General features: G+C 40.7%; 1 protein-coding gene across 2 annotated transcripts in view; it reads left to right on the top strand.

Moving 5' to 3' along the window:
• Positions 1–11,015, top strand: part of GLS (glutaminase) — a 256,417-nt gene extending 245,402 nt beyond the window's left edge. Inside the window, exons 15-18 of one of the 2 annotated variants that reach the window (XM_030208976.1) lie at positions 5,241–5,301; positions 6,897–6,973; positions 8,471–8,534; positions 9,980–11,015. In XM_030208976.1, the coding sequence (XP_030064836.1) occupies positions 5,241–5,301; positions 6,897–6,973; positions 8,471–8,534; positions 9,980–10,136 (359 nt within the window). In that variant the 3' untranslated portion in view covers positions 10,137–11,015. Of the gene's footprint in view, positions 1–5,240; positions 5,302–6,896; positions 6,974–8,470; positions 8,538–9,979 lie in introns of those variants that run through there. The other variant, XM_030208975.1, reaches the window with a different exon arrangement.
• Positions 11,016–13,333: the final 2,318 nt, after the last annotated feature.

Raw genomic sequence — 13,333 nt, 5'->3', positions numbered from 1 at the left:
TAACGCAAATCCCATACCATTTTTGTAGCTTTTCTTTGCACCGCTTCAAGTCTTTTTACATCCTTAGCAAGATACGGCTTCCAAAACTGAACACAATACTCCATGTGGGGCCTCACCAACAACCTGTACAGGGCATCAACACCTCCTTTCTTCTGCTGCTTACACCTCTCTCTTTATACAGCCTAGCATCCTTCTAGCTATGGCCACTGCCTTGTTACACTGTATTGTTGCCTTCAGATCCTCAGATACTATCACCCAAGATCCTCTCCCTGTCCTGTGCATTTCAGACTCTCACTGCCTAACACATACATCTCCTGTGAATTTCTACTCCCTAAGTGCATCACTTTGCACATCTTTGCACTGAATTTTAATTGCCAAACATTAGACCATTCTTCTAGCTTCTGCAGATCCTTTTTCATGTTTTCCACTCCCTCCGGGGTGTCCACTCTGTTACAAATCTTGGTATCATCTGCAAAAAGACAACTTTACCTTCTAACCTTTCAGCAATGTCACTCACAAATATATTGAACAGAATCGGCCCCAGCACTGATCCTTGAGGCACTCCACTACTCACCTTTCCCTCCTCCAAGTGAATTCTATTAACTACTACCCTCTAGCGTTTGTCTATCAATCAGTTCCTATCCATTTCACCACTTTGGGTCCTATCTTCAGCCTATCAAGTTTATTCAAGAGCCTCCTATGAGGAACTTTGTCAAAGGCTTTGCTGAAATCTAAGTAGATTACATCTATCCAAGTCTTTGATTCAAATCTCTGGTCACCCCAGTCAAAGAATTCAATGAAATTCATTTGGCACGATTTACCTTTGATAAAACTATGTTGTCTTGGAGGAGTGGTCTAGTGGTTAGGGTGGTGGACTCTGCTCCTGAGGAACTGAGTTCAATTCCCACTTCAGGCACAGCTCCTTGGACTCTGGGCAAGTCACTTAACCCTCCATTGCCCCAGGTACAAATAAGTACCTGTATATGTAAGGCCGCATTGAGCCTGCCATGAGTGGGAAAGTGCGGGGTACAAATGTAACTAAAATAAAATAAATAAAAAATCTTGCAATATTATTGGAGTCCAGGAAATTCACTATCCTTTCCTTCAGCATCGCATCCATTACTTTTACAATAACGGAAGTGAGGCTTACCGGCCTGTAGTTTCCAGCTTCTTCTCTATCACCACTTTTGTGAAGGGGGACCATATCCCATGGAACCTCTCTCGTCTCCAAGGATTTATTAAACAAATCTGTAAGAGGACCTGCCAGAGCCTCTCGAGCTCCCTCAATATCCTAGGATGGTCTCGTCCGGATCCCATGGCTTTGTCCCCTTTAGATTTCAAGTTGTTCATAAACACTCTCTCCATGAATGGTGCTATATTCCTTCCATTCTAATATGTACTTTTGCCATTAAATTATGGTCCTCCAGGATTTTCTTCCATGAAAACAGAGTATTGTTTAGCTTCCCACTCATGGCAGGCTCAATGTGGCTTACATATACAGGTACTTATTTGTACCTGGGGCAATAGAGGGTTAAGTGACTTGCCCAGAGTCACAAGGAGCTGCCTGTGCCTGAAGTGGGAATCAAACTCAGCTCCCCAGGACCAGAGTCCACCACCCTATCCACTAGGCCAATCCTCTCTGTGTTCCTCTTTTTGCGTTTTTCTGTATTTCATGAACGCCAACTCTTTATCCTTTATTTTCTCAGCCACTTGCTTGGAGAACCATATCAGTTTCCTTTTTCTTTTGCTTTTATTTACTCCCCTTACATAAAGGTTTGTAGCCATGTTTATAGCTTCTTTCAGCCTGGACCACTGCCTCTCCACTTCTCGTATGTCCTCCCAGTCCATCAGCTCTTTCTTCAAGTATTCCCCCATTTTACTAAAGTCAGCATGTTTGAAATCCAGGACTTTGAGTTTTGAGTGACTGTCCTCCAGTGGCGTAGTCACACCTCGCGGTGGGAGGGAGCCAGAGCCCGAGGTGGGGGGGGGACATTTTAGTCTGCCACCTCGCCCCCCCCCCCCCACCGCGTTACTGCTCCCCCACACCTCCTTGTCGCTTCCCCTTACCTCCTCACTGCTTCCCTGTGCCTCACCGCCTTGTCGCTCCCACCCCCGAAAAAGCAAATACCTTAGCTGGTGGGGTCCCCAACCCCTGCCAGCCGAAGCCTTCTTCAGCGCTGGTCTCCGGCGCAGCCACATTCGCGGCCTTGCTCTTTCTTCTTGCTGACATCCTGTGCATGTTCCTTTGCATGAAACTAAGCATGCTCAGTTTCACTTAAAGGAACGTGCACAGGAACATCAGGAGGAAAAAAGAACACAGGGCAGGGAATGCTTCACACCGGAGACCGGTGCTGAAGAAGGTTTTGGCTGGCGGGGGTTATGGACCCCACCAGCAAAACCAGGGGCCTGGATGAAATTTGCGGGGGGCCTAGGCTCCTGTGGCCTCACTTAGCTACGCCTCTGCCGTCCTCCACTTTAGCTGCAAACAAATAGTATTATGCATTAATTTGCAGAAAGATGTCAAATTTAACCATGTAGAGGTTGTGTCAGCTTTTGTTCAATTAAGGATTCAATGAAACAGAGAATTTAGGGGTGCCTAAACTTCTGCACACAACTGTATATAGCTACAGTATCTGTATTTTGAACATACTCTTTCTCCCTACAGAAATGTTGCACATATGTGGACACTGCACATTATCCCACACTTGTATTTCTGCAGGAATTTATCTATTTACGAAGCTTTTATTCTGCCACTCTGATCCTCCACTCATCACAGTGTACATAAAATTACATTATAAAAACATTGCAAACTCATAAACCTTGCTAGACATCCAACACATCTCACTAATCCTCCCCCCAAGATAATTACTCTTCCGGAAATAACAATCAATTAAATGCTTGTTTAAGAAACAAGCCCTTCAGTCTCCTCTGATTGATACACATGGAAGAATAATTACCTGGGGGGAGGATTAGTGAGATGTGTTGGATGTCTAGTAAGGCTTATAAGTTTGCAATGTTTTTGTAATGTAATTTAATGTACACTGTAATGAGTGGAGGTCAGAGTGGCAGAATACATCCTTCATAAATAGATAAACTCCTGCAGATATACAGGTGTAGGATAATGTGCACTGTCAACTTATGTGCAAACATTTCTGTAAGGGGGAAAGAATTCAAAGTACAGACATTGTAACTATATATAGTTGTATATATTTAAAATCTTGAGACAGTCTATTACACCATAAAGGGCCAACATTCTGTCCCTCTCCCACTCTAAATTTGAATCCAAAGCAAAGATTCCCCCTGAAGCTAGAAAGTACATCTATTTATTTATTTAGATTTTGCTCACACCTTTTTCAGTAGAACACACACTCAAAATTCTCTCCTGCAAAGATTTTGGACCTAATCCTGACCTCAAGTGACGCACCAGTGTCAGTAGCTTAAATCAAACTCTAAACTCTTCTGAGAGCCAGATATTTTAGTTTTTGCACAGAATCACTTCTTTCCACTCGCCATTGATTCCATAGTTCAAGGTATCAGCATTACAGTAATCGAGAAATCTGTTCAAGCTCCCTAGCTGGTATTAAAAATGCACTTACATTTACCTCCCCACACGTTCCACAAATGTTATTACTAAGGGACTAGTACTAATGGCTAATACTAACTTGATAATTTGTGTAAAAGGGTGTTTGCTAAATTACGACAGCTTAGAGCCATAAGATCTTCTTTCTTTCCGTTACAGGCCATAATTTTGCCACAATTGGAATATTGTAATTCTGTGTATGCTGGCATTAATCAGGGGATCTTTTACTAAAGTTTAGCTTGAGTTATCTGCAGCAAGGCCCATTTTATTCCTATGGGACCTGCTGCAGATAACTTGAGCTAAGCTTTAGTAAAAGACCCCCTTAAATTGTTGCAGAATTGTGCAGTGAGAGTGATTTTTGGTTGTAAGAAATTTGAACACGCAACACCATTGCTTAGTGATCTTCATTAGCTGTCTATCGTTGCAAGAGTAGACTTTAAGACGGTTTGTTTAGTCCACTAGGGGGCCCTTTTACTAAGCCAAGTAGGCGCCTACGCGCGCCCGGTCTTCAGTTTGGAGTTACTGGACCATCTGGCTACTGCATGGCCTTTGTGGTAATTTCATTTTGACGCGCGTCCTCTGCGCACACCGGAAAATAATTTTTATTTCTGACACGAGGCAGAAACTGGGTGCTAATTATCATTCTACGCATGTAGATGATTACCGTACAGTTACCACGTGAGACCTTACCGCTAAGTCAATGGGCTGGCGGTAAGGTCTTAGACCCAAAATGATGCTGCCAATTTTTATTTTGTTGCATGTCCATTTTCGGCAAAAATATTAAAAGGTCTTTTTTACAGGCATGCTGAAAAATGAATCTGCGTGCGCCCAAAACACACGCCTACACTAACGCAGCCCATTTTTCGGCTCACCTTAGTAAAAAGGGCCCCCAGATTTTTTATGGTTATAGTCCATCAGACCATATCACTTAAGTTCAGTATTCATCATTAAGTCGACCTATCCATAGACATTATTTATCAAATTTAGTCCTTCCTTCAGTAAATAAGATTCAATACAAACATTTTATGGACAGTTCCTTTAGCTATTTGCTGTTAAATTATGGAACTCTATTCCTACCCAACTTCAGGATATGTTGGAAGGAAGACTTAGACAACTTTTTTATTCAAGAAATACTTTGATATATGATACTAGTCTGTGTATTGATTATCTACTGTATCCTGCTATGATTCCTTGAGGAAAATTAGGGGATAGAAAAGCCGGAATAGAATAGAATATTCATTAGCAGGCTTTAAAAACTTAACATGCACTAAATCAATTTAATGCAAGTTAATGTGCCTTATGTCAATTAACATGTTAAACTGAAAAAAAATGTTCCAAAAATATTACTCTTCAACACTGTTGCAACCTTTAACAGCTCCATGTATTCACATATATTTAATGTGTGACGTTTTTATAGAGTCAGATAATTGGTATCTGTGTATATCAGATTTTGGTTTTAAAGCATTTTTGTATCATTCAGTCTAAAGCTCACTGGTACAGCTGATTATATTAGTTTTTTTTACAAGGGATGCTGTTGCTCAGTAGTAGAGATATGGAGGAATGCTTTATCAGGCTTTGTAACCGATGCTCCGGTGCACCTGTTATATTTTTAAAAAGCAGATCAAGGAAAATCATTCATTTTCATTGTTTGTCTTTGCAGGTGAAATCTGTATCAATATACTATTTGCTGCCTATACAGGCGATGTATCAGCACTCAGAAGGTAAACAGAATCTGTTGGAAATGCTTGTGTAGCTTTAACCTAGTATTCAAGCTCAAAGTGGGATACTTAGGTGCACACATAACGTGCTAGAACCTCATCTCTGCCATTTTCACAGTGCAACTTGAAGGAAGTTACATAAACCCGCTGAGCAGCTGCTGAATATACCCAGTTAAGTTACATGGATAAAGATAGCTGATTAACCATAGGACTACTAGTGACCAGACTTGTCTGATTATCAGCTCTATCCCCCCCAATTCAATATAGAGTGCTCAAAATTGCGTGCACAAATTTGGGTTCGTGCCCAAATTGTGTGTGCAATTTAATTGTTTAATGAGCTAATTAGCAACAATAATTGGGTGATAACAATTATTGGTGCTAATTGACAATAATTGGAGTTTACACACGCGTCGTTGTAATTGCTATTCAGTTTTCCACGTGGATCTGAAAAGGGGGCGTGGCCGTGGGAGGGGCATGGGTGGGTCAGTGGCATTTGTAGGATTTGCGCACAGTGTTATAGAATTTGGGGGGATCTGCACCTAGTTTAGCCAGAGGGATTTACACCAGGGATCAGATGGTGTAAATCCTCATACCTAAAAATTGGGGTACAGATCCTGGCGCTGTTCTATAAATGTATTTATTTATTTATTTGCTGCATTTGTATCCTACATTTTCCCACTTATTTGCAGGCTCATGTGCCTTACATTGTTCCGTCATGTCTATCGCCAATCCAGAGTTAGAGATACAAGTGGTGATATATAGAGAACATGAATAACATAGTAAAAATTAATCAAACAAGTATGAAGAGATCACAATTCGGGACCAGAGAAAAGTGGTATAAATGGCACCTATCTTTGAGTTCCGTTAATAGAATACAGCTTAGCGCACATTTTTTTGGCACCCACATTTGGGCAAATAGGAAATGGGTTGGGAAGTGGATGGTGGCTCTTCACTAAAACAACAGGACACTGGAATGTTGAAAAACCTTTAATGGTGGTACCATAAAAGACTCAATATGCCTGCCTCAGGAGTCTATAAACAATGATGAAGCATGCTATCAAATTAAAAACACGTTATCAAATAAAAAAACATAAACGTATCACTTTTTTATTCGAGAGTGTGTTTTTCATTTGATAACATGCTTCATCATTGTTTGCAGACTCCTCAGGCAGGCACGTTTTACTGAAACACTCTGTTACCACCAATACAAGTTTTTCTACGTTCTGGTGTTCTGTGGTCTTAGTGAAGAGCCATCAACCACTTCCCACCCCATTTCCTATCTGCATCTACTTGTGGGATGTTTGTGTTGTACCACGTACGTAGTTCTTGTGTTTCTACCCAAATTTGGGCGCCATTTACTGAATTGAGTTCTATATGGCTAAAGGTCACACGGGACCCGAAATGAGTTGACTGAACACAATTTAAGTGGTCCATGGGAGGGCTGAGAGATGGGGGGGGGGGGTAATTAGGGATGTTTGTTCAGATATGTTCCAGAAGATCTTTTTAACTATTGGTCTCTTTGTATTTCTACGGTATTTTTATAAGAAAGCAATGTATCTTTTTAGCCTTTTGATGTTCTTTTACTCCTGACTCTTCAGGTTTGCTTTATCTGCGATGGATATGGAGCAGAGAGACTATGATTCGCGCACAGCCCTGCATGTAGCCGCTGCAGAAGGTAATGGTTCTGAGTTGCCTGTACTCTATAGCATTGCTGGAGTATGGGTAACAAATCTTCATAGGGGTATTTTCAACTAGTACTTTTCTTCCTGCTTGTGGACTTCCAACTCAATTGGACCTGAATCTGTGGGCTACAACCAGGGGAATAGCCAGAACTTAATTTTGGAGTGGGTCTGCGATGGACTGGGGGAGGCATTTTCTTTCTCTCTCTCTCTCTCTCTCTCTCCCCCTCATACCTTTGCTGGTGGGGATGCTCAAGCCCTGCCAGCTGAAGAGATTCACTGTTAGAGTCCCCGCCCATGCTTCCTGAGCACCGAGGAAGCCAGTGGGTGCTCTAGCCTCTGACGCTAGCACTTCCACGCATGCTCAGTTTGACACACTTCCCTGTTTTCCTTCTACTCTTTCTTTTCTCCATCAATTGGAATTATCCTTGTTATGTTCTCCTCCCACCTTCCCTGAATGAGAATGGTGTTGTATGTATGTTAACCTCTTTTCTTGAAACACTGTAGTTCATTTCTCTCTTCTCCTTAGTCTTTCCCCCTCCTAGTCCTGCAAATCAGTTAAGGTGGTATAGCAAGTTTAAAATAAATATAGTCATCTATGTGCCCACAGTTATGGCAGGTCTATGACTGATGTAACTATGGACAAGTAGACTTTAGGTGCTGAGATACCATATAATGTGAGTATTCTATAGTGGACTCCGTGTGCCCAGATGCCATTATTTATTGCATTTGTACCCCACATTATCCCACCTTTTTGCAGGCTCAATGTGGCTTACAGAGTAGGGTTATGCTAAAGTCAGTACATGATTAAAATACAGTTGATCAAGGGCTGAGGTAAACAAGGAGTTAGCTAAAGTCAGTACATGATTAAAAGATAGTTGATCATGAGCTGAGGTAAACAAGGCATTAGATGGACAGATGTTGGGTAGGTTATGTGAAGTGTTTTAGGTGTGCTTGGGTGGTTTGGGGGATGATTTGTATCATTGAGGGTGACTTTTGTAAGCTTTGTTAAAGAGGTGTGTTTTCAGAGCTTTGCGGAAGCTGGTTAGATTGTTCATGGTTTTCAGGGCCTTGGGTAGCGCATTCCAAGACTGTGTGCTTTTGTATGCAAAGGTTGTAGCATAAGCCTGTTTATATTTCACTCCTTTGCAGCTGGGGCTCTCACCACATGGTATTGGGGCATCTAAATGGGGGCACCCACTTATACAATTGCCCCCCATCAGTCTTCATTCATATCTACTCAGAGGGGTTTTACTCTATTTTTAGATCGCCCATCTAACTCAAACCATCCATCGTAACAATAGCCCTTGAGATGCTCCCTTCAAATGCCAGCCCAACATGGACCCTAAGTCTGGCCACTAGGTGATGACTGGGCCTCTCTTCCATCACAGGAATGCTCGTGGCTTAGAAATTGAGCCCAATGTGCAGGTCTTGGCACTGAGCTACCAGAACACTCCAAAATGATTCTGTTTATATTACTCTTTTATTTTTAGGTCATGTGGAGGTTGTTCGTTTCTTGCTAGAAGCCTGCAAAGTGAATCCATTTCCTAAAGACAGGTGAGTTTCTTTATACTGTTCTGGTGTAAAGGTGATGGTATTAACGATATATGATTGATCTGGGATCAGGAGTATATACTTATTTTTCAATTGCAGTACATTCTGCACTTGTTTTCTGTTTTTTGTCAGTGATTTTGGAACATCTCTGTTGAGTTTCTGTTCTTCTCCAGTTGCAATGGCTAATGATGAAGAGTCATACTTACATGCTTCCCCATTCAACTGCATTTATCCCCAAACTAAAACCCTCTTCCTCCTCTACACACACACAAAAAAGAGGAAGGTAGAGGAGGAAGTGTCTCATGCAGTACACTCAACCTAATGGATCCAAAAACAGAAACCCCAATATAAAAGAAATTTGGTAGCATTTTGCCTGCTTCAACAAAGTGAGACACCTACAGAGGTAAGAGGTTGGAAGCCTGGTGACCAGCAAGATCCGTCCAGTAGACTTAGTTTTCAGTGGCATCCTAGGTGAATCTAACCATGTCAAGGGTGAAGGTACCTATCCCCGTTATCCAGATAGCCAATGAGTCTGATGGCATCAGTTGTGACTTTGACATGCATTCCCCCTAGAATCAAGATCTAGATGCAACTGACTGCAGGAAGCTGAAGCAAGCACAGACGTTATGGACAATAATGTGAGAAACTATCTGTGCAGTTTCCTGACTAGGACGGGATAGCTTGTCTGCTTTACCACACATGAGAATGTGACTGTCACCATATGCTTTGGTTGCTCAGACATCCTTATTTAAATATCTATGTATCAGAGCTAGTGTTCTACTGCTCAGCTATCATCTTCTATACTTTCCACTGTTGAGCTCACCGAGAGGGAATCTACAGCGTATTAATCCACTGCCTTGGCCATCAAATATTATGTACACTGCTTTGTAGCCTTCAGGGAGATTACAAATATAATAGACAGAAAAATCTCTGCTCCTCTCTTTCCGGCCATCATCTCTTCCATCTTCCAGCTCTTACACTACTACACATAGAGCATGGTGCTGAGCTACTGATTGTATTCTTTTGATGTATGTTACTGTCTATTTGTTTCTGTGTTTTGATTTTACTTTAGCCACATTATAAGCTGCTTTTGGTCCATTTTGCCCCACCTGCCCTGCAGACACATTCGAACACCACTCATGGGGCAATTCTTCTTGTATGGTCCCTTTATTTGAGACTTACCCACACCTCAGCAGCTGGTTCTTGCCTTTAGTGATACCTTTAGCTTATATTAATCGGAAAACATATGATTAACAAACCCTACTGTTCTCCGATGAAAAAAAAAAATATTTTGAATTGATATGTAGTTTGACAATAGACCTAATGATTACCTGTCTTTGTGCCTCTCCTTTCCTTAATTTTCCCTGTGCAACAGTTCAGTCTGTGCTTTAAGAAATTATAAGATATTACTGAGCTTGCCTCTAACTCTTACACTGTCCTTTTTTCAGGTGGAATAACACTCCAATGGATGAAGCCAGGCATTTCGGACACCACGACGTAGTTGAAATCCTACAAGAATACCAGAACCATTACAAGCCGCAGGAAGAATCCAATAACGGGAAAGAAGAGCAAACAGCTGAAAAGAATCTGGATGGATTATTATAACAATTGCATAAATGCATCTGGACAGTCAGAGACCAGCTTAAGTGGAGAAGTCCATCATGAAAACTCTTGTGTATTTTTATCTAATAGTGATGTATATTTTAATGAAGTCATGTATTCTTTCAGTGTTACTGGAGCTTTCTTATATCATGTGCTCAGGACAAATCTAAAAAGCAACAGACACTCCAGATGCAGCCTTTAAGCGAGTCCCTACCAAGAGGCCAGCATCCCCTCAAGGGGCTTGTTAATGACATATTTTGGAAGAGGGACCTGCTGCAGGCACCTGTTAACTGCACATTTAACTGTCACCACTTTGTAACAATGATTCCGTCAATTTGTTTTTAATTATTTCTTTGTTCATCAAAGCTGATAGGAATTTCTCTTAAAAAAAAAAAAAGTACGCTGCATGAAAGCATTTGTATGTTTTTGCTGAATATCTATAGGTTGTGAAATGCTGAAAAACCATTTGCACTTGTTTTACATTATTGTTTCATTGCAGCTGGTCTATATGATTTGAGAAATTATCAGGAAATTTCTTTTGCTGTGTGGTAGAAGTTAAATTCTGTGTAATTCAAACACAGAAAAATATAAGCACATATATGGGATCAAACATAAAAACAAGTTGAATTAGTATAAAATTGAAACTGGTGAGCAGTAGCAGCAGTCCTCAAGGATTCAGCCATTTTTGTTAAGGTTTCTTCTTCCCTGGTCCCATTTCCTCTGCTCAGTCAACATGACTCATCCATAGTACAGGGATTTCCATTTCAACCTGGAGAAGAGGGGATGTTGAACCAAAAAATAATAAAATAGCAAAGCAATCTAGTAATGTAAAACTAAAAGCTTAAAGCAATGTTCAAATAATTCAGCTGCTCACAGTAGAAAACAAATAGGACACTAGCTGGATCAAATATGAACAGAATTAGAGACAAGAGTAAGCTAAGCAAATTTACTTTCAAACAGTTCAGGAATGCGGGTATATGTCCAGTCATGCAACATGAACAGTTTTAAAACACATTTACTCAAGCCAACTGTTGGTACCGGGAGCTGATCTCTTCGATAATGTCTTGTTGTAGTGTCTGGATCCACGTTTCCATCAGCACAATCACCTTAAAAATGTATCTTGCAGATTCTCCTTGCAAAAACAGTAGTTTCTGAGCAATGGTAAACAGTCATGTCAAAGATGCACCTAAGAAAAAGGCTTTGATTGCAATCCTGTGTGTAGGAAGGTGGTTGCTATTGCATGTGGAGTTTTGATTTTATTCCACCCTGTTAGAAACATTTTACCCAGGTTTTTTTTTATTTTATTTTAAAGATGGTCTGTTTCTTTACTGTACAGGTATTCAGAGCTCATGATAGGGTTAAATGGTTTACTAGACAAATTTTTTTATTGATGCTGCAAATGTTGATTGTAAACTTTAAAAGAAACCTTTTTGTCTACTGCACAGAACTTTAAAAGTTTTTAATGAACAGCAGTAATACTTGTACCTGTTGCTGTTTGTAGAATTTTTGATATGATGAAGCTATTACTTTGCAATTACCCTCCAGCTAGGGTTGATCAGCTTGCCTCAGGTTGGACTAGTCTAGTCCTGCTTGCACAGAATTGTCATTCTGATTTTCTCATTGGTTTCCTTGGGAACATCATAACCACAGATCCAAACAAGTAATGAGGGACAAAACTAAAACTGGATTGGCTTGTTTAATTGATTTAGCAAGGAGGCAATCTTACCTCTAGCCTGGAGGCAGCCACAGTAGTAGACATCAAAAGTTACCTTGCTTTCAACAAATTGAAAGGGCCCAAATGACATAAGTGAGATCCAATGCACGAAGGGCTCAATATTCAGAAAATGCTGAACTCCTAATTTTGTGCCCTATTTTCAGCCAAACTTTGAAGCATAAGTTTTCAGCTGAAAATTTATTTTAATTTAGGAGTGTAAAAGCTATGCTTATAAATTAAAGCCTGTCATTCACCAGTCTAGATTTATGAGGTTAATTTATGAGCGCTAAGCTCCTAACTTTGTTTCTCTGCCCTAAGTCCTCCTGTTACCACCCACCTTTTATGCTCCTAAATTTGAGTTTAGTGAAATTTTGAGTAAAAACTTATGTACTCTGCCCTAGTAATTTTTCAAAGAGGTCAGTTTATGAGCATCACATCCACAGGGGAGTTGGGTTCTTGGACCGGTTCTGTTTTTTTTAAAGTTTTTTATTCATCACTTCAAAAACAGTACAATCCATATAAAAGTTGCCTCTAGGCTAGACAACTCACTTTTCCACATCAGACAGATCTTCAACATATATACAGAAATATGTGTTTTCTCCCTCCACCCCCCTCCCCCTCCCATTCCCCTTCCCCCTTCTTTCTGGACCGGTTCTTTTTAACATTATTGTAAGCAATATTGCAGAAGAGCTGTCTAGTAAGGTTTGCCTCTTTGTGGATAATACAAAACCCAGCAATAGGGTAGACTCCATGAAGATGTGGATAACATAAGGAGGGACCTGATGAAGCTTGAGGAATAGTCTGGAATTTGGCTGCCAAAATTAAATGCTAAAAAATGCAGGATCATGCATTTGGACTGCAAAAACCTGAGGGAATGGTACAGTTTAGAGGGTGAAGAACATTTGTGCACAAGAGGAGCGAGATTTGGGTGTGAGCAAATGGGATGATCTTAAAATGGCCAAACAAATAGAAAACATGATGGCGAAAGCTAGAAGGATGCTTGGGTGCATAGGGAGGAATGGCCAGTAAGAAAAAGGAGGTGATGATGCCCCTGTATAAAACTCAGGTGAGATTTCATTTAGAATATTGTGTACAATTCTGGAGATCGCACTTTCAAAAAGATATAAACAAGATGGAGTCGGTCCAGAGGGTGGCTACTAAAATGGTCAATAGACTTCATCATAAAGTGTATGGGGACCAACTTAAAGAACCCAATACGTATACTTTGGAAGAAAGACAAGAGACGGAACATATGATAAAGATGTTTAAATAGTATCTACGTAGCATAAATGCACAGGAGGCATTTGTCTCAATTGAAAGGAAGCTCTGGAATGAAGGGGCATAGGATGAAGGTGTAAGGGGATAGACTCAAAAGTAACCTGAGGAAATACTTCTTCACAAAAAGGGTGGAGATGAAACGTATATCTGAATTCAAGAAAACCTGGGACAAGTACATAGGATCTCTAAGGGAGAGGAACGAATAGTA

The sequence above is a fragment of the Microcaecilia unicolor genome, chromosome 7 (genome assembly GCF_901765095.1).
Source record: "Microcaecilia unicolor chromosome 7, aMicUni1.1, whole genome shotgun sequence".
NCBI lineage: Eukaryota > Metazoa > Chordata > Amphibia > Gymnophiona > Siphonopidae > Microcaecilia > Microcaecilia unicolor.
This window is presented reverse-complemented; position numbering and strand designations above follow the sequence as displayed.